Genomic DNA, 19,577 nt, shown 5'->3' with positions numbered 1-19,577 from the left:
GTCACCCGGGTCTGCACTGGTCTTTGAGTGTGTGATCGATAAACCCACATTCATATGCCGGAGGTAGGGGACTTATGAATGTGGGTTCACCGTTCTGCCACTGCGTTCGACTTGGCCAGAACGTGGTAATATTCAACTCTTGGTCGACACACTGCGATGGGAGTCCTCATTAATGCAAATTGAGAGGCCTTGTGGGGAAAATCTCCATAAGTACTCTTGGCAAAGGGCTGCGGGCGCGTCAACGCAAGCAAGGAGTTGCCGACTTGCCACCACTAGTAAACGTTCCTAATTCGGCATTACATAATGTGTGATGAAAAGTGTTGCACTCATCTGATGCATCATACCACCAGCGGGCATCCCAGGACCCTTTGTTGAAATATAGCCTGACACAGTCTTACTGCGAAGACCGCGGACATGCACCAACACGCAGAGGAAAGAGATGGAAATGGGCTTAAAAATCCGTGCATTAGCCTCTAGTACTAGCTCGTGTCGTATGATCGTCATCGGCAGTGGCAGCAACCGCGGCGGAGCAGCAGAATTAACCAACCACATCAGTGGCTGGGCCGTATAGCAGACTCGGAAGAACTTTCTCGGTAATTGCCTTCTACGAAGATTTATCTCGCTCGTATGACCTCCAGAAGGCTCTGAGATTGAAGAAGGATGCCAGAAAACCCAAAGATTATTACTTGACGAAGTAATGAAGGTGCCTTCCTTGTACATAAATACATGACTGATAAGTCCTTGAAGGTTCTAGAGAACAAACCTTGTTCTGCAGTCTGGACTTCGCTGGGACGCCCGCTTTAGAAAAACGCTCGTGACGCTGCCAAGAGGTTTGTTTAAGTCATTTGTGCCATCATATGCCACTGAAGTGTCATAACCAGGATCAACCTTCCTTCAACAAATTCTTAGCGCTGGTTACCTCAGGCTCTTGCGTCTCTTCCGCAGGTTCTTTGTCAAAATTGCAGTACATACCAACACGGTCTACACGTAATCCCAGCAATCGTAGGTCTTCCTCTTCTCATGAAATATGACATCATACATGAAATTTCAGACCAGAGACTGTTCCCGTCCTCTGAGCGTGCGCTTTCTATGCTTGAGGCTCTCTACCTCTCTCGTTCAACAAACCACTTGAATGCGGCTGTTTCCAAAGCTTTCACTGGTGGCTCTCGCACACCTCCAGCAGCTAACGAAGGAGTCGCAATTGCGCGGGCGGGGATGAATCACCTTGATTCCACTAGGTTTGTTAATGCTTGTTGTGGTGGCGAGTAACGTTGGCGCGGCCCTCGATGGGCGACGATGAGGGCCGAGGGTCTAGTGAGTTTTTTTGGCTTTGAATAAGTCCCACATAGGTCACGCGTCGAAACTAGATCTCTTCAGGACCCTCAGTGTTTACACTTCTTGAGCCGATGGCAACTCCACAGCAATTTCTAACGGTGAGGTTGCGACTTGCCTTAATGTTGCTGGACAAATTTGGAGACGGTGGCTGAAGAACACATCGAGGGCGCTTGTAGGACCTGTGTGTAAAGGTATCTATTTGCCAACGTATGAGGAGTACCAAGTCTTGAAGTTGCTTGTGCGCAGAAACTGCACGTCCCTTACGATGGCATCGCTGACCCGCTCCTGACGGCGATACCACTTTCATCATCTCGCTTCATAGGGTTGACCTGCAGAAGGCCATGGAACCGATGGCAGGCATGACAGGGCTAAGCCTGTACATGAACGATCTTGCAGGTAAACTCTACTACGTCTGGACACTAATTTCGGAGCTCGAATTTGCATTGGGTGGTTCCTTTACCCTCAAGCAAGCATAGTCTTGAAGTAGCGGGGGAGGAGTGCAAAATGTTCAGAGCCATGCGGTTTGCTCCACACTAACTTGATGTGGGTTCACTTACTTGTCATAGACCCCTCCTCTTCCTCGACCCAACTTTACTTGCTAGTATGACGCACGCTGCAAACCTGCCTCTGCTCATAGCGCTGTCTTGCACGGTCCCCACTACCGCTGCCACATATAATGCATGGATGACAAGAAGCAGATAATGTACTGTGGGTAGAAGGGCATAGAAAAGAGGACGCGTGGGGACTGAGGCTGCACTGGTTGGAAAGGAGGGAGAATTTGTAGAGCTCGCAAGGAGGGTGCTGAGACAGGTAAGGGGTGTGCCGTGTTACAGGACGGTAAGTCCTGTCTCCTCTTCGTTCTCTATTATTCAGGTGTGCAAATCTACTCACATTCACTCCAGGGATGCTCACGTGCGACCCTTTTCACCCGTGCCCCTTTCTCTTAGTTTCTTCCAGCAACCACACCACGACGTCTACACGCCACCTTGTGTCTTTTTTGTTTGTTTATTCATTCGTAAGTATATTGTGTTCGCTCGCTGCTCATTGTGCTTATGGCTTGGTGTTTGCGAAATCAGTCTCCTACCCTCAAACCCATTTTCACATCCTGCCATGTCTCCATCGTATACCCTGCAACCTGAATTTCAACGTTTGAGCTCCGATCTCTCGGCAATTTCGTGCTCCCGGCGGTCTTTTCGCTCAATGCTCCGAAGTTGCACTGCTTCACTTCATTGTCATGCGCTCGTAGGTATGTATCTTATTAGTTGCATTATTTGAATATCCAATTGTATATCATTTTCATGTGCTACCTGAGGGTAAACCCTGCACGGGTACGGGGTAGTACGACCTCCCACACCTGGGGGATTACCCATGTAGTTCCCTAATTAAAATATTCGCGTAAAACGCACATTGACACAATAGAGCTTCCGTCATCTGAAAGTTCTTCATCAGGAATAATGAGGACGACTGGAGAGCAACAGAATAGCGTAGTGGGTAAAGGTACCCACTGACAGAATCAGCCCCTCAGATCAGCGGGATGGATTGCACTACACACAGGGTGCCACAGAGTGCTACCGAGAGCACTCTGGCAAATTATGTTTCCCTGATGCTGGCAGTGACCAGCAGAAAAAACCCGGGAAAACTGGTTCATTGCAAACGAATTCGAATCCCCAAAATACTTCCATAAAACACAACAGACCTTTCATCATCATCAGGAAGTTCTTGATCTGAAATTACCGAACGAGTCAAGGCATCAACAGAATGATATGATGATGAACTAGTAGCCATAGCGCAGAGACAGGCAAATATCAACAAACAGCATATATACAAGGTCCGGGATCTCCTTTAAGCCGCCAGCTGGAAGTCCTGGAATTCTTCTTGCAGATAATGACAGCTTTCTCGGAGTCATGGCTAATTGGTCCACAGCACACGCAATTCTATACTCGCACGCATCGCCCAGCTTCCACCACAAAAGCTGTTGTAGTTTTCGTGCACGGTTTCATCGAGCACATCGCTCGGTATGAGCATGTGTTTCCTACTTGGTCCGCGCGTGGCATAGCTGTCTTTGCGTATGATCAGCGTGGATTTGGCAGGACGGCCTTAGACGCGCAGAAGAAGAGCAAGGATAGCTCGTATGCGAAGACGAGCTGGAAGGAACAATTCCAAGACATCGAGTGGGCTATAAACCACGCGAAGAGCGAATTCGGTTCCATTCCCGTGTTTCTGTATGGGCATTCAATGGTATGAATCAAATATCTTGAACGTCAGACAAGATGACACGTACACTCTAGGGTGGAGCATTGGCGCTTGCATTTTGTACCAGGGCAAGTAGTCCCCCTGCAAGGGAAACAGTAACAGGCTTGGCGGGCGTGATTTGCACTAGCCCCCTCATACTTCAAGCGAAGCCAGCTGCTAAAGCTGCAAGATGGATAGGTGGGAAGGCTAGCCTACTAGCGCCTTGGCTTACTATTCCATCTGACGTCAAGGGTCAGGTGCTCACAACCTTTTCTCCTTGCTGACATGGATGGCTAATCGTACTGCCGTAGGATTTGTCGCATGACAAGACTGTCGGCGAGGAATATGCGAAAGATCCTATGGTTAAGCAAGTTGGGTCGCTTCGTGGAATAAGCGACATGTTAGACGGGGTAATTCATCAATCTATCTTTCTGTTTGACGTTTCACTTCTAGTTCTCAGGGCGAGCACCTCTTGCACACTGATTACGCTCGTTGGCCCACAGACCTTCCTGTAAGTTGTTTCAGTCGATTACCTTTTTGTACCATTCACCAATGCCATCAGGTCCTCTTCATACATGGTTCGGATGACAAGGTTCGCATCCTGCAGAATACTCCATCCTAAGGAGCTCTGACATGTCGCAGGTAACCTCTGCTAAAGCCTCTGAGCTATTTCACCAACGAGTACCAGCAAAGGATAAGAAAATATCCATTTACAAAGTAAGCAATTGCGATGTCACGGCTGCGAACTGCAGGCTTATGTTTCAACAGGGTGGCTATCATGAACTTCACAATGAACCAGATGGCGTGAAGGAGAGACTCATGGAGGAGTGTATTACCTGGGTGGAGGCACACCTGTATTCCAATATTCCATCCAGGCTCTGAGGATATTATGCGGCTCTTAATGTTTCGTCTGTGCTTTCAGTATCAGGAGGAAAGAAAGTCCAGAAAATTAAAACAAAAGGTATATACATGTAGAAACACGTAATGTCTATCTAATAACCAGCTGCGCCGGGAGCAGCAGTTCCCTCGCGCTTCAGGCGCAACAGCACTTCTTTGAACCGCGAAAGGTCAGTGGTGCCAGGACCAGCTCTTGCAATTGTTTTGCTCTGGGAATTTTGCAGCTCCACGATCTCGCAAATACGCTCCCAAGTCGTCCCTTTGGTGAGAGATGAAGATAGTGACTCTAGGAAATCTGCTTCCTCGTCCCTTTGAAAAATCCATCAGTGGAACTCGTCTAGTTGGCCTAAGGTTTAACTGACTTATTTTCGCGGATAGTTCGCTCCTTCTTTGCTGCGTATTCCTCATAGAATTGGTCAATAGCATGTTCCGCCTTCCCAATAGTTTGTTGGCGTTTGGCCTTACTGGCTTCATCAGCGAGCCTGGATTTCTTCTAACTGGTTCTCGCGCCATTTCCTTTGGTAGACAACTGTCAGCGATGAAGTTCGTATATAACAATTTGGCGATGTACCTGATAACTTCAGGCTCATCCTCATCAAGTTGCTGGTTGAGGATGGGTGTAGATGAAAATGCTGATGGCTGTGGGCGAGGAGCAAATGGAGGAGGAGCACCAAAAGTGGGCAGGGTGTGTGCGGGAGAAGAAACAGACTACGCAAGCAAACAGGCACCTTAATACAGTGCGATGACCTATGAACACTACTTACCTGCCCGATGTTCAGCTCTGGAAACTGATCCTCGAACTTCTCAATCTCATCATCGCCTGTGACCTTCACTTCGGTCTGTGCCAGTGGACTCCCGAAATCATCAAATGAGAAGCCACTGCTGGCAGCGGGGGCTGGTGGCAAGGGTACGTCACCCTGCCCGTCCAGGTCAATATCAGGAAAGGCGGAGGCTGCGCGGTCAAAATCAAAGTCGTCGTCCATTTTTCTTAGAACGGTGCTAAACTTGACAGATCCTAATGTTGCTAGAGATGAACTTCAAGGTTGGGCAGTCCACGGCATTTGCCGCGTATCAGGAAATGTTACATAGCTTTTATGGTACTTAGCCTAAGCGAGACCGTCTTTTCACCTTTTCTATCGATGCCCTTGAACATCCCAGGCATTCTTGTTCCATTTCACCTGCTCAAAAATCCAAGACTTGTCATTCCCCATGTAACAGTAAAAGGTCGCCCTGGGTTTTTGTACTCATAGCTACAACTAACGCTAAACCACAGACAGATATTCGTCAAATTGATTTTTTGGCACTTCGAAATGCAGGTTACAGAGGAGCAGTCTTTGATAAAGACAATTGCTTGGTTGGTCAAGAGATTCTTGGTGTCTCTATTTTTCTGAACACACAACAGACGATCCCGTATAAAGACACCCTTGTGCCACAGCTCAAGGTAAGTTAAAAGGGTCATAAATAGAAGTCCGTGTTGAGAACTTCTTTTGCAGGATGCCTGGAGGGAATGTCGTGAGGCATTCGGAGAGGAAAACGTAATCATCGTTAGCAACTCTGCTGGCACCAAATTTGACGCCGGAGGAATCCAGGTATGGCCAACATTTGTCAAACATGGTCAGAAGTTGAACATACACAGGCAGAATCCGTGTCATATCACCTCTCTGTCCCGGTTCTCCGACACGACACTCTTAAGCCTGGTTATTCCTGCATTACTTCGATACGCACCTACTTTTCGTCTCTTCACGTTCCAATCCCGGACAATGAACTGGTTATAGTCGGAGACCGTATATTTACGGATGTGACCATGGCAAACAGAATGTGCTCTGGCTTCCCCTCATCTTCGAGTGATGCACCCGCTCGTGCAAGGATTGGCGGCCCTCTTGCCATCTGGACGGATGGTGTCTGGCAAAAAGAAAGCATGATAATGCGATGGGCCGAGAAGCGCTTGGTGGACGTGGTTCGAAAGTGGACGAGACACGGGGAAACGTCTTCCGTGGGTTCCGACATATTCGTGAGGGAACTTCCTTCCCCGGAACCTCGCAAGACTAGGAGTGCACTTACCACATTGTTGGACTTGATGAAACGGAGATAGCATGGTCGGCAACTTTTCTGCATATCATATCATCCGCGACTTGAACGTTAGTTCAAGTTTGTTGACTGGTGGTTGGTTACAGTCGCCACTGTATTTATTTTTGTTGGAATTAATTCACAAGTCATACCTAACCTATGTGTCATTTGTAGCCCATTGCTGACTTACATGATGGCTAGGTCTTTTCCACTGAGATGCTAAAAGACATCATTGCTATAATCAATAGGCTAAACGACCCGCTCCAGGCACAAAGCGCTACCGTTTTCTTCTTCCCCGGCCATTTTCCGGCGTCGGATCCTCGTTCCTGTGACTTGTTTAAGTGGCCCCCACCCGTTCCTTCAATATCTCCCTGAACTTCGTGAGCGCTGGAATGAGGATAGGTCTGCATAATGTTCTTTGTTACTGAACTGGAAATCATCGCTTCGCTTTCATACACGGCAAGCCTATCAGGAAAAGCCCCGGAATGGCAACCGCTCGTAGGCGATTGTGCGCGCGCTAGTTGCAACACAATTATGGGCGTTTGGCAAAATCCGGAGTTTTCCCTGATGTAGGGACGGGTCATGGTCAGCCAGCATCCGCCACTGTGCGTCCGATGGAACAATGCGATTCCTCTAGACGTGGCTTCATGAGAACAAGTTGCTGGCGTTATGGATTCATAGAGGCAACCCGCTTTCCCGATGATTTTCAAATGAGTAAGTTCTGCCAGCCAGTGTTATAGTTCTTTCTTGCCGCCCAAGTGTATCATATCTCCGTTGACGCCACAGGTGTCACCTCTTATTTTTTAATGCTAGCTTTTGTAGATTCATGGCTTCATGAACTTACACTCGGACCTACACATACTCGAGACCAAGCCTACCACGAAAATGCTTTCTTCTCTCCCAGTTGGTGGAATCGCGAATGGTGTGTTTTACTGTTACTAAATTCATAGTTGGCGTTTGCTTAGGGCCTCAGCCTATAATGTTATGCGTATTGATATATTCAAAATCGGACTATTGTTCATCAATTTCGATACATCCAGCCTTGCTCCAATTTGCGACCAAGCTGGTCCGAGATCTGGTGTCACATACCGTGTGATGTATGACATATCAGTCCGGAATAGCAGATTTGAGGCCCACTGGCAGAATGGAGTTGCAGGGCAGACATGCATATAGAAGAGCTTCCGGGGATCTCAAGCGAGTGTCATGTAGTCTATGTAATACATTCTATTAGCGACTGGAAGAATGCAGAAGGATGGCATCAGCAGCGTATTAATACCCTATAGCTTTCCTGATAGAGTCTAGGAGCATATCTTTGTAATCACCACCAGCCTCCCACATCGTGAAACCACGCAGCCCAGTATCCTTAATAAACTTGCCCTTGGCAGCGAAAGAATCGGGATTGTCGAATGAGATCATAACTTGCGATTTCTCATTGTATACAAATGGCTGTAAAGCAGTGAAATCAATACTACCGCTATGATACGTGATCAAAGATGGAAATCTTACAGTCTGACTGCATTCATCATATCTGTAGTAAATGCCATCAGCAGGCTTGGCTTCCTTGGTAAGGAAGCCGCCGTCCACGAGGCCCCAAAGTCTCCAAGTGCCCCCTGGGCCATGGCTTACATGGCAGACATCGACACTACTAGTGTCATCCCACTTGTCACCCAAGGGCTGCTTCGAGGCGTCGAAAACAGGGTATTTGGCTAGTGTCTTTGTGCCAGACTTGAAGGCGGCAGAAGGAGATACGCTGAATGAGTGGCCGTAGGAAGCAACTCCAAGCACGATCTTGCCGACCGGAATACCTGCGGCAGTCCAAGCCTTAACTGCAGCAATCGCCGAGCCCTCTTTGTTTGCAGACTGGGCGCAGGTATCGTTTAATGGTGCGTTTGGCCCCACATGCTTGGACCAAGAGCCCCAAACATCGTAGTTCATCAAGGTGATGTAGTCGAAGACCTGCGCAAAACCGGAGAGGTCAGCAGAAGGATGCCCGCTAGCGTCTGTGAAGGGTGCAAGGGAAACAGCAGCTGAAACTGTCAAACTTGCTCCCACTGTGTTTTGGCGAAGCTCCTGGAGAAATTTAAGATAATTGGCGGTGTCATCGACGCTAATGGTATTGCAACCAACACCCTGCCTGCCGGGATACTCCCAGCTGTTGACAGTTGAGTTCAGCGCATGAGTTTAAAGCTACAAGTGTCAACCTACTCGAACTGGACACCATCGATCTTGTACTCATGAGCAAAATCTGTCACGGTCTTCACAAATGCCGTCCGGTTTTTAGATGTGGCAATACTAGAAGAGAACCAAACACTCCCAAGCCAGCCTCCAAGAGCAACATGAGCTGCGACATCCTGCACATGCCTTAAACATCAGTTTTACAAACTGTAACATCTCCTTGACTTACATGTGAATGGGCGTCAGAAACGAACTGACGAAGTAGATCGCCATTAAGGCCGTCCAGGCTCAGTTTTTTAACGTTCGAAGTGGGGATTCTGAAAGACATTATTGCGTTAATCACCCCACCAAAGCGATGTGCATTTAATCCGATAACAGGAGACTTACACAAATGAGTAGTACAATGTATTGTACTTACCCCAGCTGACTGAAGACAGCGGGAATCCTTGAGTAGCATGCCAGCTAGCATACCAAGCTCCTAGAACGGGGGATGTGGAGTGGGCAGGGGGCGTTGTGCTTACAGCGGACAGAGCAAGAAGAGGTAAAGCGAAGATAGACAACATAGCTAGCGAACTTGAGATGATGATGGAGACTGAGATTACAGCAGCAGATTCTTATAGTCCTCCCGGCATTGTCCTGCACGACATCGAAATTGGATTGAGCGGTTAAATCCTTGACAGCGCAGATTTGAAGGCTTGCATCAACAATCTTCCATGCTATGCACCGGTCATCGCAATTCGGTTTCCTTGTGGAGCCCTGTGTGTGGTCGCTCTATGGTATACAAGAGTATGCGATGAGAAAAATAGCGATCTGGGTGATCTATGATGCACGGAAATTACAGCAAAAAGATGCATCGACTCTTGGATGGCCTATCATTGCGACATCGGCATCCAGTCCCAGTGAAACCCTGCATGATGTGTGGGAGATGGCGGTCGGTGGCGAGGGTCGTGCACGCAGATCTGCGAATTTATAGCCGTCTTATGGAAATTTTATTCCCGGTGAAAATTTCAAGCTAGAGATCCAGGCTCACCATCTTGTACTAGGTGAGTTGTAGCAAGAGAAGCCGAAACCTCGTTATATTCTTAAACACTGAGCCATGGAGGCATGGCCAGTTACTAAGCCTGATTTATCATAAGCTTAGCGGGGTAGGAATGGCATAGATGCGAATCACGACATTAGTCGAACCAAACAATGGACAACGAATAGGAATCACACTGGGCAGGCCTAGTAGTAAGACTTGGATTTGCTACATCCTTCGGCTGGACAGAAAATCAAAACACGCGGCTTTGATGCTTATCCTGCGATAGAATATGCTGCTGGGCAATTACGTGTCCAATTTCCGAGTTTGAGTTTCAACATCTGCAAAACGACTGAAATGAACGCTTAGCTTACGCGCGTTACGGACACTTACGAACGCTTACGACCTCACTAGCGAACTCACGCGATTGGTGGAGATGCTGAACACCAATATTACTCACCGCATCTGGCTGATGAAACATAAATCCGATTATCTTTTGTTGATAAGATGCGATAGATGGGCAATACAATTGATCAAGCTAATCGAGCCGCTATCTACACAAATTCAGTACTAAATGTATGGTAGCTTTCTTTGTCCGCAAAGTTGTTCAGAAAGAAACACTTGAAACGTTCCAAACAAGTGGCTGATGAAACATCACCAGCCACTTTCTCACCGAAACATGGTATGAGTTCAACTGCAAGTGTTACATCCGTCACTCGTACAACAGCCCCCTCTCTATGACGGTTGCCATTTTGATCCTGCATGTATGTGCACTCAACAGTCCACATCACAAGTTCAGGCTGGTCATCAGGACTGGAAATGAAGTGGAAAAATTCAATGTAGAGAAGTGGGTTGGATAGATAAGATGGTAGTTCTAGATTGGAGCCTCATCGAGCCACCGGTTGAAAAACCAGTCGAACCTGTGCAACATGACTTGCTGTATATGATATTAATAGTGCTAGAATGTAGGCGCATAGAATATACATACTTGTTTCGCCATTAATTCCCATGGCGTCGATGAGAACAGTGTCACAATTGCCAAAGGGAAAATCATCACTTGGCAGGTGCACTTGCATGACTCTGCTTGGCATGATGATGCGTTGCTGGAAGGCTGAATGAAGTTGCAGCCGAAATTTGTTCCAAGCATGGTAGCACCCATATCTGGGGTCCCAGCAGGCATGTTCGCCACTGGACGATGATGAATGCGTGATAAAGTTGGTGAGTGCACAATTGAAGTTGGGGAGCGTGTATTTTGTGCATATTTCAGTTGGCGACATTGATCTGTAGTCTGGAGTGACATTCACTTGAAAAGCGGTCCGCGCGTCTCCAGAGAGGATGCCTTTAAGGAAATGGTTACGAACTGGTCAGGGACCATGAACCGACTTGACTTCATTGGGGAGAACACAGGAAACCCATGAGAGTGCAGGGTTAGTTATCGCAACCTCCTCCTTGGCATGCATGGCATTGACCAATGGCACCCCACAAGAAGCCGATAGGGCATACAGGTCGAAAACTTCCATGGATTTTTGGCAGTTAAGAAGCTGCACGCACTGCTCCATGAAGTCTTTGCTTTGGCGAGACATCCGGGAGAAAAGATCCTTATAATGTGTGATCAGCAAGCGCTCTGTTGTATCGGCCGAGAACTGCATCAAAGTGCCTAATCACTGAACTGTACCCTTGAAGCTTTGCAGTAGCTTGAGTTTGGGAATAAAAAAATCCTCTTTGACGCCCTTCTTCCCCTTCCTTGCTGTGGCCTCGATAATAGTGCCCTTGAACGAATGGAAGTCTGAAAGAGCCTGCTCCATTGACTGAAGTGTTGCAGGTGAGTGAACCGGATTCTGTGTGAGGTAAATGAACTCCACGATGGCACAGATTGAGCGAAAAAATTGGGGTGGAGCAGCACCTGTGATTGATGCAACGATGGTGCGTTGAATTTCTCTGTATTCACAGCCCATCATTTGCTTGACATGTGTGATGCCTTTTGTGAAGTGACGTGTGCCGACCCGCTTATGCTGGACGATGAAGCAGTTATCAAGTTCATGAGCACCTACAACCTCCTTGGTCCATTTGAGCGGGTGGTCAGCGAAGGATTTCACCAGTGAGGAAGACAGACAGACACACATAGGGCCAATTGTGCCAGTATGGCATGTGAACTCCGGACAGGTTGACAGCTTTGGCCACTTTCTGAAATTTATCCAGATCCCAAGGATCAACTTGGCAGGATACGTCAACAAGAAGTTGCAGCATATGCTTTCCAGTATGGGGGGGATGGAGGGTTCCATCGCCAAAATCCTGTTGCACTGCCAAAGTCACGGGGATGCATTTTTTGCAGCTGCAGCAATCATAGAAGCCTTTGGCAGGTCGCATACATGAGCGACAAGTGGTGTAAAAACGTAACGAATGTGTCGGGAAGGGTCAGGCATGAAACATCCATCTGCCGCTGCAGCCTTGAGATTAGCAAGAACAAGATCCATGCACTTATGCCATAGCCGCACCTGTAGAATACTTTGATAGTCCGGGTGCATGCAGAACTTTGTGATTGGCATATAAGCAATACATCACCAAGCTCGTAAGGTTGCCTTGGAGCGAACCTCTGAATCAATGTTGCCGATAGTAATGAAGACTGGGTGCATTTCGAGTCCTCCAGTGATTCGCGTTACATGCATTTTATTGGATCCCAAAATGATCGGCACTTGAGTTGCACTGACAGGGAGATAGTCCTAGAAATTCACAAAGTCAATCTGTGGTTGAGCAAGGAATAGACTGACAGAGTGAGCCAACCTGAATTTTCCATGCCATATCAGTGCTCATATAATCTCCATATTCACGCTGGTTTCCAACATTAATGATGTGAGGAGTATAGGACATATGATTCACAAAGATCAGGTCCCCAAAGAGTTGTTTGACGACCTCTAGGGCATCACACCAAATGGGCTCAACAGGATGGACTGTCTTATAGCCCGAAAACTCAATTTTGGATACTTTCCACTCCATAAAACAAGGGAGTGAGTCCATCCAGTCTAATAGTTGGTCTTTCATAGTGAAAGATGGTTGTTCACAAGTGTTAAACTGCAAAAGAACTTGAATAAGAGTTGTAGATGTAGCTTGGACATTTACCCATTTCAATTTCAGGAACTTGATCATTTGGGTTTGGGTTAGATTTTCAACCAAGAACTTCCCTAACTCCCATTTGCCTTCATCTTGGAAAGGGTAGTAACGGTTTATCTTCCGCCAATACACGTATGGATCATCTTCCAACCTATCGAGCATATTTCTGCTGACGCCAAAGATGTATCCAGTTTTTGGATAACAAGTACCAGTGGCAGGCATTTGATCGCTTCCACATCGACGGAATACAGGAGGGACAGGTAAGTCCTGTGGTCGCACTTTGGATGGCCAACAGGTAGACTCAGAATTAAGATGCAGGATAAGCACCTCGATGGATGAAAAATCTCCCAAATTGCAGTTGGGACATAACATGCTAGACATATGTGCACATCAGTATCATAATGGAGCCAACAGAAGATACTCACATTGTAGTATAGCTTTGACTTTGCCCTCAGTGTATAATTTGCAGTTGGAATTGACAAGTCTTTCAAAGTCTGCAGACTACGCATCTCTATGCCATACTACAGCCTGCAGTAGTAAGTTGCCCAGCAGATGATGGAATTTGCGCCTTCATCTCCTATCGCCTCTCCTCCTCGATCAAGCAGTCCTGCCCCCACTAACTTGAGTTCTGCAACTCGGGTTGAACCAATCTCATTTGATTTTTATAAGAAGACAAATTATTTGAACTCTCCTCATTTGATGATGTCTGACATAGGCTCTGGTTCTGATGCAGGTTCTCCCAGTGTTCCCCTCTCCCCAGTTGATGAGGTGCCTCAACCCCATGAGGCAAGGCAGAGTATATTGTATAATGTACCCAAGTCTCCAAAGTCTCCGAATGCAAGGCGGAGCATATTGTACAGACACCTTAAATCTCCTTTGCACTCTCACCTCAAATCTTCTTCCTGGCAGCCTGGAAAGCCTCACACCAAAATCTCTGTATCTCCTCCCCATCGTGGTCAGCATCTAATTGAGCGAATGTCAAAGAAAAGTATTCCATACACTTCCCGTCCAGCTCCACTGGAGCTTCAATTTGCAGCTCATGTATCAGGGCAAGGATTTAAACCAGAATTCACGGCTGAAGAAATTCACGAGGTATGTTCCTCATCATTAAATATTTCTGCAGATTAATTCATAGGTCAAAAGCGAGAGGAAGCAATTTCCAAAGGCTTCTTGCACTTGAGCCTTGCGACTTTGTACTGAATTGTTCAAATCCAAGCTCGCTGGCCGAGAAGCTGCACGCCAACATCTTGTGATGACGACATGGGAGCTCGAGGCATCAGAACAGTACACAACATTTCTCAATGGACTTCATTGTGAGAACAAGGATTGCCTCCTTTCCAGTGATGAAGAGTTGAAACGGATCAGAAGCAGTTTTTTCTGACCGGTCACAAGAAGAACTTGAGAATGATATCAACTACCTTCAAGCCATTTATGACGACGATTGCAAGATACTTCGGGCTGTAGCTGCCCAAGTGGATGTTCTCAAAAAGCATTTAGGATCATGTGTCCAAGCAGATATATTGGGTTCCATGGGAGAGTCTTCCCACTTGCCCCGATTTGTCGGTAAATCCTCTGGTACAGACGATAGCATGGATGATGATAACGATGATCAAATTGATGGGTAGTTGCAAACGTCCAATCTTTCCTGATATGTACTTATGCCCTTCGAGTCATGGTATGTAATTGTCCTTGTCATTGTCAGGTCATTTTGCCTCACACTGATCCATATCGCAGTAGATAAGTGCCCGCCATTTCAGATCACCCCATTCATATGTTGCTTCTCGCCCTTCTTGAAACACCGCCCTTTACCCTTCAATTCAGTTTACTTTTAGAACACTTCCTTTTCCCCATCATCCATTCAAACTCAATCAACACGCTTTGACCCCTCTGGTAGTTTTTTCTATAAATTTCCTTTTTTGACCTTCATGTGTTTCATTTTCCCCAGTCTGTATATCTATGTATCAAGTTGGTGTCTTACTATTCGTCATGTAAGATGGAAATGAATCAAGCAGCGCACATCATCTTTGATGTGCGACTTCTTCTCGACCACCACCTGGATGCCAAGTGGATGTGGCTGTCACAACCCAATAACGAATTAACGCTGGGCAGAGACTAGGACTCAAACAAAGGTTATTGGACGGAGAGAACGATGAGCAAGTACATCTTGGATTGCTACAGTTGTAGATACAAGAGGTTTGAACTAAGGAATTATCGACCAAGACATGCTACCTATATACAACTATTGAAACGGAGATTGAATCTGAGTTACAACTACTAGCCAATCATAAAAAGAGAAAGGGAATCGTACCATAGAACATCGTAGAATATTAAAGAAGCATCACATGACCATATCTTATCTTATCATATCTAATCTAATCTATTCACAATCAAAGAACTCTTCTTCTTCATCAGTCACATCAAAGACACGTGTTGTGGGCGCTAAAGGTATTTCAGGAATGATAGACGCTTTCAAGATAGGGTTAGGGTTTGATTTAGGCGCTGTGTATTGACGCTTAGGAAGATTCAAGAAAGAATAATGGTTTGTTAAAGGTACTCGTGACAGTGGCTCACAGTGCAAGGGAAAAGCTGTCGTCCCTAAGCCAGCCAGGGGATCAGGCCTCAATCTGTCTGGTTTGCCAGTCGCTGACCAACTCAATCTCCCCGCAGAACGACCTCAAATGTCAGCATTTGATTTTGATCCCTATGGGCAGACTGTACCAGGGTGGCCAGGTGAGTACATGGAGGATCAAGTCTACTGATCACTAATAAGTCACGCAGGTGCGCCGCAACAGGCCTATGATGACACTCAAGGCTAGTCATTGTATGGCTCATTTGAAGGCGGGCAGGAGCAGGGACCTTCATTTTACTCACAGGGCCCGTCGTCATTTGGAGATGGGCAGGAGCAGGGGCCGTTGTTTTACTCACAGGGTGCAACATCGTTTGGAGACGCACAGGGCCCATTGTCGTTTGGAAACATGCAAGAGCAGAGCAGCAATTTTATGGAGATGCACAGGGGCCGTCAATTTACGAAAATGCAGGGGGCCTGTCATTGTTTGGAAACATGCAGGAGCAGGAGCAGCAATTTTATGGAGACTCACAGGGCGCGTCTTCACACACTGATGGACAGGACTACTACAATGTCCGAGATGCCCCACTCGACGCAGGTCCTTCCAACTACTGACAAGGCATCGCGCCTGTGTCTCGATGGGTCGAGGGTGCCCCTGATGGAGGTATCAGTATCATAGATCGAGGCAATGGTCTGATTCCTCCAGCTTCAGATCTGTCAATGATCCGTCACGGGGAAATACCTACCTCTGAAGTAGTACATGTAAGTTTTTTTATTCGTTTCATTGATCCCGGTTTAAAGTATGCACAGACAACAGGACCTGCAAGGACAACAATGACACGCACACTCAGATGCACCAACATGCCTGCAACACCGTATGTCGCACCACAAACAGCCACTATCGCTACCAGAGTGCAAGAACCCAGTCTTGTTGCTGAGCTGCATGATACGCCCAGTGACTCTGGACACAGAACGACAAAATCACTGCCTAAAAATCGCATTCATTTGACACTGGAGGTGATTAAACAGACGCTGAACGGCACTAAAGGAAGGGTCCCACGGCTTGTATTCTCAAAGCATGCTATGACATGCTCTAGAAAATGAAAGAAAAGATTCATCGATGAGATCATCCAAGAATCTGTCCCGAATTTCTTTGGGCCTGATGGTGAGCTTTTTGTATCCTATTGTTATATCATTTTCTAATAAATTTCACAGTGGTTTTCAAGGAGTTTATAACCAATGCGCACCGTAAGATGGCAGGCAAAATCACGGTCAAAACATGACCTGGCTGTTTCCCCAGGTATTGACTGGAAATGTCCTTTTTTGGAAGGGAATCCCACCTTTTGGTTTGCTTGCCCGCCACTTCCTCGTCGTCATCATCGCCGTTGCCGTCGTCGCCATCTCCATCTCAAGCCCATCAGTCCAGTATTATTGGCGTGAAAATCATCTCACACCAAGATTTATGTTCATTGCCCATCCACTAGCAATGGATATTGACTGCAACAACAACACTATTGACCCCGCCTTACTTGTGCTGGCCAATCACAGTGTGCCATCACTGGCGCTCGGACCTGTGCGAAGTCAGCCATCCTGTCAACGAGGTGAGCTTGGGTTTTTTTCCAGGGGGGAATTTCATTGTATGTACTAGTACTAACAACCTCACACAGTTAATCCCTACACTGTGCCATCTCGCAGCGAGTCTCAAAACCCTGCTGCCTCACCTGACAGAGGAGAATGTGCTACCAGGTCAGTGGATCCTTCATCCAAAACTCGTTGACACTGATGACGGACATTTGTCAGTGCCAAATTGACGGTGAAGCAACTCCAGCAGTTGTGCCACAAGCAGAACTTGAGCACACCAGGAAGGAAGGCTGACCTTGTTGCATGGCTTGCAGCACACCCAAGGTATGTGCATGTGGAGTTGTTTTTTTTTCCTGTCCTTCATCACATATTTCCTTGGCAGCACTCCCAATCCAGCCCTCACATCATCTACCCCCTCAATTATCAGCACTGTGCCTGTGCCAGCTGAGCCTGGCAGTCCCACAGCCCACACCCAGTCATCCGAGCCTGTCTCTACCCAGGGGCTTGACGAGATTGACACCCTTGCCACGCATAATGTGAGTCAGCTGGCTTGCTCATTTCAAGATGCATTTGATGGTGGTGAAAATGGCCACGTAGAAGATGATATTGACGATACTGGCGCAAATGCCCCTGATGGTCAAGATGATGATAAGCTGCTGGTTTATGTGAGTGGTAAGCATTGTGATTTGTGCATCTGGCCTTGCCACACTGATTGTCGCCACCAGGCCAGCGCATGCATGCAATCAACACAGTGAGAGCATGGGTCAGTGTGCATATTTTCCTGGAAGTTGCAATGTCAACTGACAGTCATTGTAAGGTTGATGAATTTATCATGGGCACGCGCCAGAAAAGCAGACAGAATACAGAGAAAAGTGTCCTCAACATATGGAAGGTAAATCTTGTTAAATATCATTTTCAGTGGCCACATTCTGACATTCCTGCTAACTAGCGCTGGTTGACCACCACAATCGCATTGGGACAAGTCCCGGATGTGATCATTGATGCACACCACATCATTGAGTACCTGAAGTACACTGGCACCCGCAAACTGCTCACCTGAAACAGCAGTGAACAAGATCGTGCAAATGGATCTCTGTCTGCGGTGAGTTTTCTTTCAATCAACTGCGCTCTGCTCATCAGCACTCTTGCTGACCAAATACAAGAGCTCCCTCAAGAAGACAATGACAATGCTCAGTTGTGTTCGATGCCGCCAGGTCGATGATAATATGTCTCTCAAGCAGGCATGGCCGGCATTCACTCCACGTATTTTGGACTTCTACAAAGCACTGATGGTTCAAGCACAATGCCTCTGCCTTGAGTAAGCTTCTCTGCACTCTTAGCTAATTTATACTGACTTTCACATTCATTTCTAGGCACGAAGACTTTGATGTCATGGAGAACACAATATTAGACTCCCACCTATTTCCTGAACATTTCGAGCAAGTCAAGAAGTCCATCTTCACGACCCTCACTCAATGTAAGTACCTCAGTCATGCTCACACAAAATCACCACCCATCTTTGGCTTCCATCAGTGCCATCTATCATCAAGGCTTATCAGTGTTGGACGTGGCAATGCACTACATTGAACCAGGGTGACGAGCTCATCAACCTTCCACTATCCTGCATCCAACCATACAAAGTCTTTGTTCCAGACTATACAACAGCTGATGGGAGGAGAAGCAGGAGTGGGCAGTTTTTTTTGGGGGTTCTGTCACTCTACCATGAGACCAAGGTTGCAAAGCCTGGTGTGAGCATCTGTGATCTCATTGGCCAAGAACTGGTGTATTTACAAGTTGCTCTTCCTGTAGAAGCAGGAGCCTGACTACAGCTTCATGCTCCCGCACAAGGACCCGCTAAAGTGCCCGATTGGGGCCCTTGCAATCTCACTTCATTATCAATTTGACCAAGAGGGCCTGATGAGCAAGGTTGATGGCTGGGACTGGTCTCAGTCATCCACATGGCGTGAGGTCAGGTCATTTTGCTAATCAGTATATCAGATATGTCATGCTGAGGGCTCTGTGTAGGTTAAACTCATGTTTGGAAAGCATGTCGGACAGCCATCAAGTGGCGACGCTCTGCGGAAAATGTACACCACCATGTTGGGCCCAACAACAATCACATCAAAGAAGAAGCTACATCTCACTCGCCGTTGTAAAGAGTAAATCTCTGCTGGGCTCAGCAGAAATTGTACTACCTAGTCAACAATGTTTAGGTAGATCTTAGCACGACCTATGCTGCTATACTTGCAGAGCAAGTGCGTTCGATCCTAAAGGGATTGCTAATTGGTATTAGTAGTAAAAATGTGTCAGTAATGCAAATAACAAAATGTCCGATGGTGTGAAACGATGTCCGAAGGTAATCCGATGATGTCCGAAGGTACTTATCCAATGTCTGAAGCCAAAGTGCAATGTCCGAGATTTTGGACTTTCAGACTTCACGGTAATAGGTCAGAAACTTTATAACGAGTGTCAGATTGCGAGCAGTATGCGCGAGTATAACGAGTGACGGAGTAGGACGGTGAATGAATGGTAATATTTTGCAATGCAACTAAGAACTACGAGAATATTCTGGGTGATCTGCAGAGTCGGGAAACGGCT

The 19,577-nt window shown here is 46.9% G+C and overlaps 8 protein-coding genes across 8 annotated transcripts; 5 read left to right on the top strand and 3 right to left on the bottom strand.

Annotated features, from left to right (window-relative positions):
- Window positions 1–787: 787 nt before the first annotated feature.
- EDB93DRAFT_612909 (uncharacterized protein) lies at window positions 788–1,303 on the top strand. The gene is made up of 2 exons (XM_041456865.1): window positions 788–830; window positions 882–1,303. Exon 2 carries the CDS (start codon window positions 1,021–1,023, stop codon window positions 1,267–1,269), a length of 249 nt encoding a protein of 82 aa, XP_041305783.1. The 5' UTR covers window positions 788–830; window positions 882–1,020; the 3' UTR covers window positions 1,270–1,303.
- Window positions 1,304–3,170: 1,867 nt separating this feature from the next.
- EDB93DRAFT_612775 (alpha beta-hydrolase) lies at window positions 3,171–4,542 on the top strand. Its single transcript, XM_041456864.1, has 7 exons — window positions 3,171–3,573; window positions 3,624–3,824; window positions 3,879–3,977; window positions 4,028–4,078; window positions 4,130–4,159; window positions 4,210–4,284; window positions 4,336–4,542. The coding sequence occupies exons 1-7, from the start codon at window positions 3,220–3,222 to the stop codon at window positions 4,447–4,449; spliced, it is 924 nt and encodes a 307-aa protein (XP_041305782.1). The 5' UTR covers window positions 3,171–3,219; the 3' UTR covers window positions 4,450–4,542.
- A 17-nt stretch (window positions 4,543–4,559) lies between these two features.
- EDB93DRAFT_1241623 (clathrin light chain) lies at window positions 4,560–5,447 on the bottom strand (the record flags this gene model as incomplete). Its single annotated transcript, XM_041451904.1, has 5 exons — window positions 4,560–4,773; window positions 4,827–4,928; window positions 4,963–4,980; window positions 5,036–5,172; window positions 5,229–5,447. 5 exons carry the CDS (start codon window positions 5,445–5,447, stop codon window positions 4,560–4,562), a joined length of 690 nt encoding a protein of 229 aa, XP_041305781.1.
- A 156-nt stretch (window positions 5,448–5,603) lies between these two features.
- EDB93DRAFT_1293383 (HAD phosphatase) lies at window positions 5,604–6,644 on the top strand (the record flags this gene model as incomplete). The annotated part of the gene is made up of 5 exons (XM_041454589.1): window positions 5,604–5,688; window positions 5,742–5,818; window positions 5,867–5,905; window positions 5,958–6,053; window positions 6,101–6,644. 5 exons carry the CDS (start codon window positions 5,604–5,606, stop codon window positions 6,554–6,556), a joined length of 753 nt encoding a protein of 250 aa, XP_041305780.1. The 3' UTR covers window positions 6,557–6,644.
- A 925-nt stretch (window positions 6,645–7,569) lies between these two features.
- Window positions 7,570–9,290, bottom strand: EDB93DRAFT_1293363 (glycoside hydrolase family 18 protein). The gene is made up of 5 exons (XM_041454588.1): window positions 9,094–9,290; window positions 8,936–9,023; window positions 8,737–8,882; window positions 8,038–8,683; window positions 7,570–7,977 (listed from the first exon to the last, which is right to left on the bottom strand). Exons 1-5 carry the CDS (start codon window positions 9,267–9,269, stop codon window positions 7,801–7,803), a joined length of 1,233 nt encoding a protein of 410 aa, XP_041305779.1. The 5' UTR covers window positions 9,270–9,290; the 3' UTR covers window positions 7,570–7,800.
- Window positions 9,291–10,278: 988 nt separating this feature from the next.
- EDB93DRAFT_1241620 (uncharacterized protein) lies at window positions 10,279–12,994 on the bottom strand (the record flags this gene model as incomplete). The annotated part of the gene is made up of 8 exons (XM_041451903.1): window positions 10,279–10,610; window positions 10,713–11,063; window positions 11,097–11,367; window positions 11,395–11,771; window positions 11,821–11,908; window positions 12,094–12,255; window positions 12,316–12,444; window positions 12,506–12,994. The coding sequence occupies 8 exons, from the start codon at window positions 12,992–12,994 to the stop codon at window positions 10,279–10,281; spliced, it is 2,199 nt and encodes a 732-aa protein (XP_041305778.1).
- Window positions 12,995–13,387: 393 nt separating this feature from the next.
- Window positions 13,388–16,013, top strand: EDB93DRAFT_1252351 (uncharacterized protein; the record flags this gene model as incomplete). Its single annotated transcript, XM_041453281.1, has 6 exons — window positions 13,388–13,924; window positions 14,049–14,145; window positions 14,204–14,453; window positions 15,396–15,562; window positions 15,603–15,653; window positions 15,706–16,013. The coding sequence occupies 6 exons, from the start codon at window positions 13,388–13,390 to the stop codon at window positions 16,011–16,013; spliced, it is 1,410 nt and encodes a 469-aa protein (XP_041305777.1).
- A 246-nt stretch (window positions 16,014–16,259) lies between these two features.
- On the top strand, window positions 16,260–19,142 carry EDB93DRAFT_1252350 (uncharacterized protein; the record flags this gene model as incomplete). Its single annotated transcript, XM_041453280.1, has 16 exons — window positions 16,260–16,451; window positions 16,506–16,563; window positions 16,614–16,669; window positions 16,729–16,999; window positions 17,066–17,144; window positions 17,199–17,303; window positions 17,362–17,651; window positions 17,705–17,742; window positions 17,797–17,871; window positions 17,929–17,999; window positions 18,048–18,081; window positions 18,143–18,297; window positions 18,353–18,456; window positions 18,513–18,727; window positions 18,789–18,947; window positions 19,005–19,142. The coding sequence occupies 16 exons, from the start codon at window positions 16,260–16,262 to the stop codon at window positions 19,140–19,142; spliced, it is 2,040 nt and encodes a 679-aa protein (XP_041305776.1).
- Between the last annotated feature and the right edge of the window lie 435 nt (window positions 19,143–19,577).

The sequence above is a fragment of the Suillus bovinus genome (genome assembly GCF_016758785.1).
Source record: "Suillus bovinus strain UH-Sbo-P2 chromosome Unknown EDB93scaffold_45, whole genome shotgun sequence".
In the NCBI taxonomy this organism is placed as follows: Eukaryota; Fungi; Basidiomycota; class Agaricomycetes; order Boletales; family Suillaceae; genus Suillus; species Suillus bovinus.
Note: the sequence above shows the minus strand (reverse complement) of the source record. Positions and strands in the feature narration are given on the sequence as shown.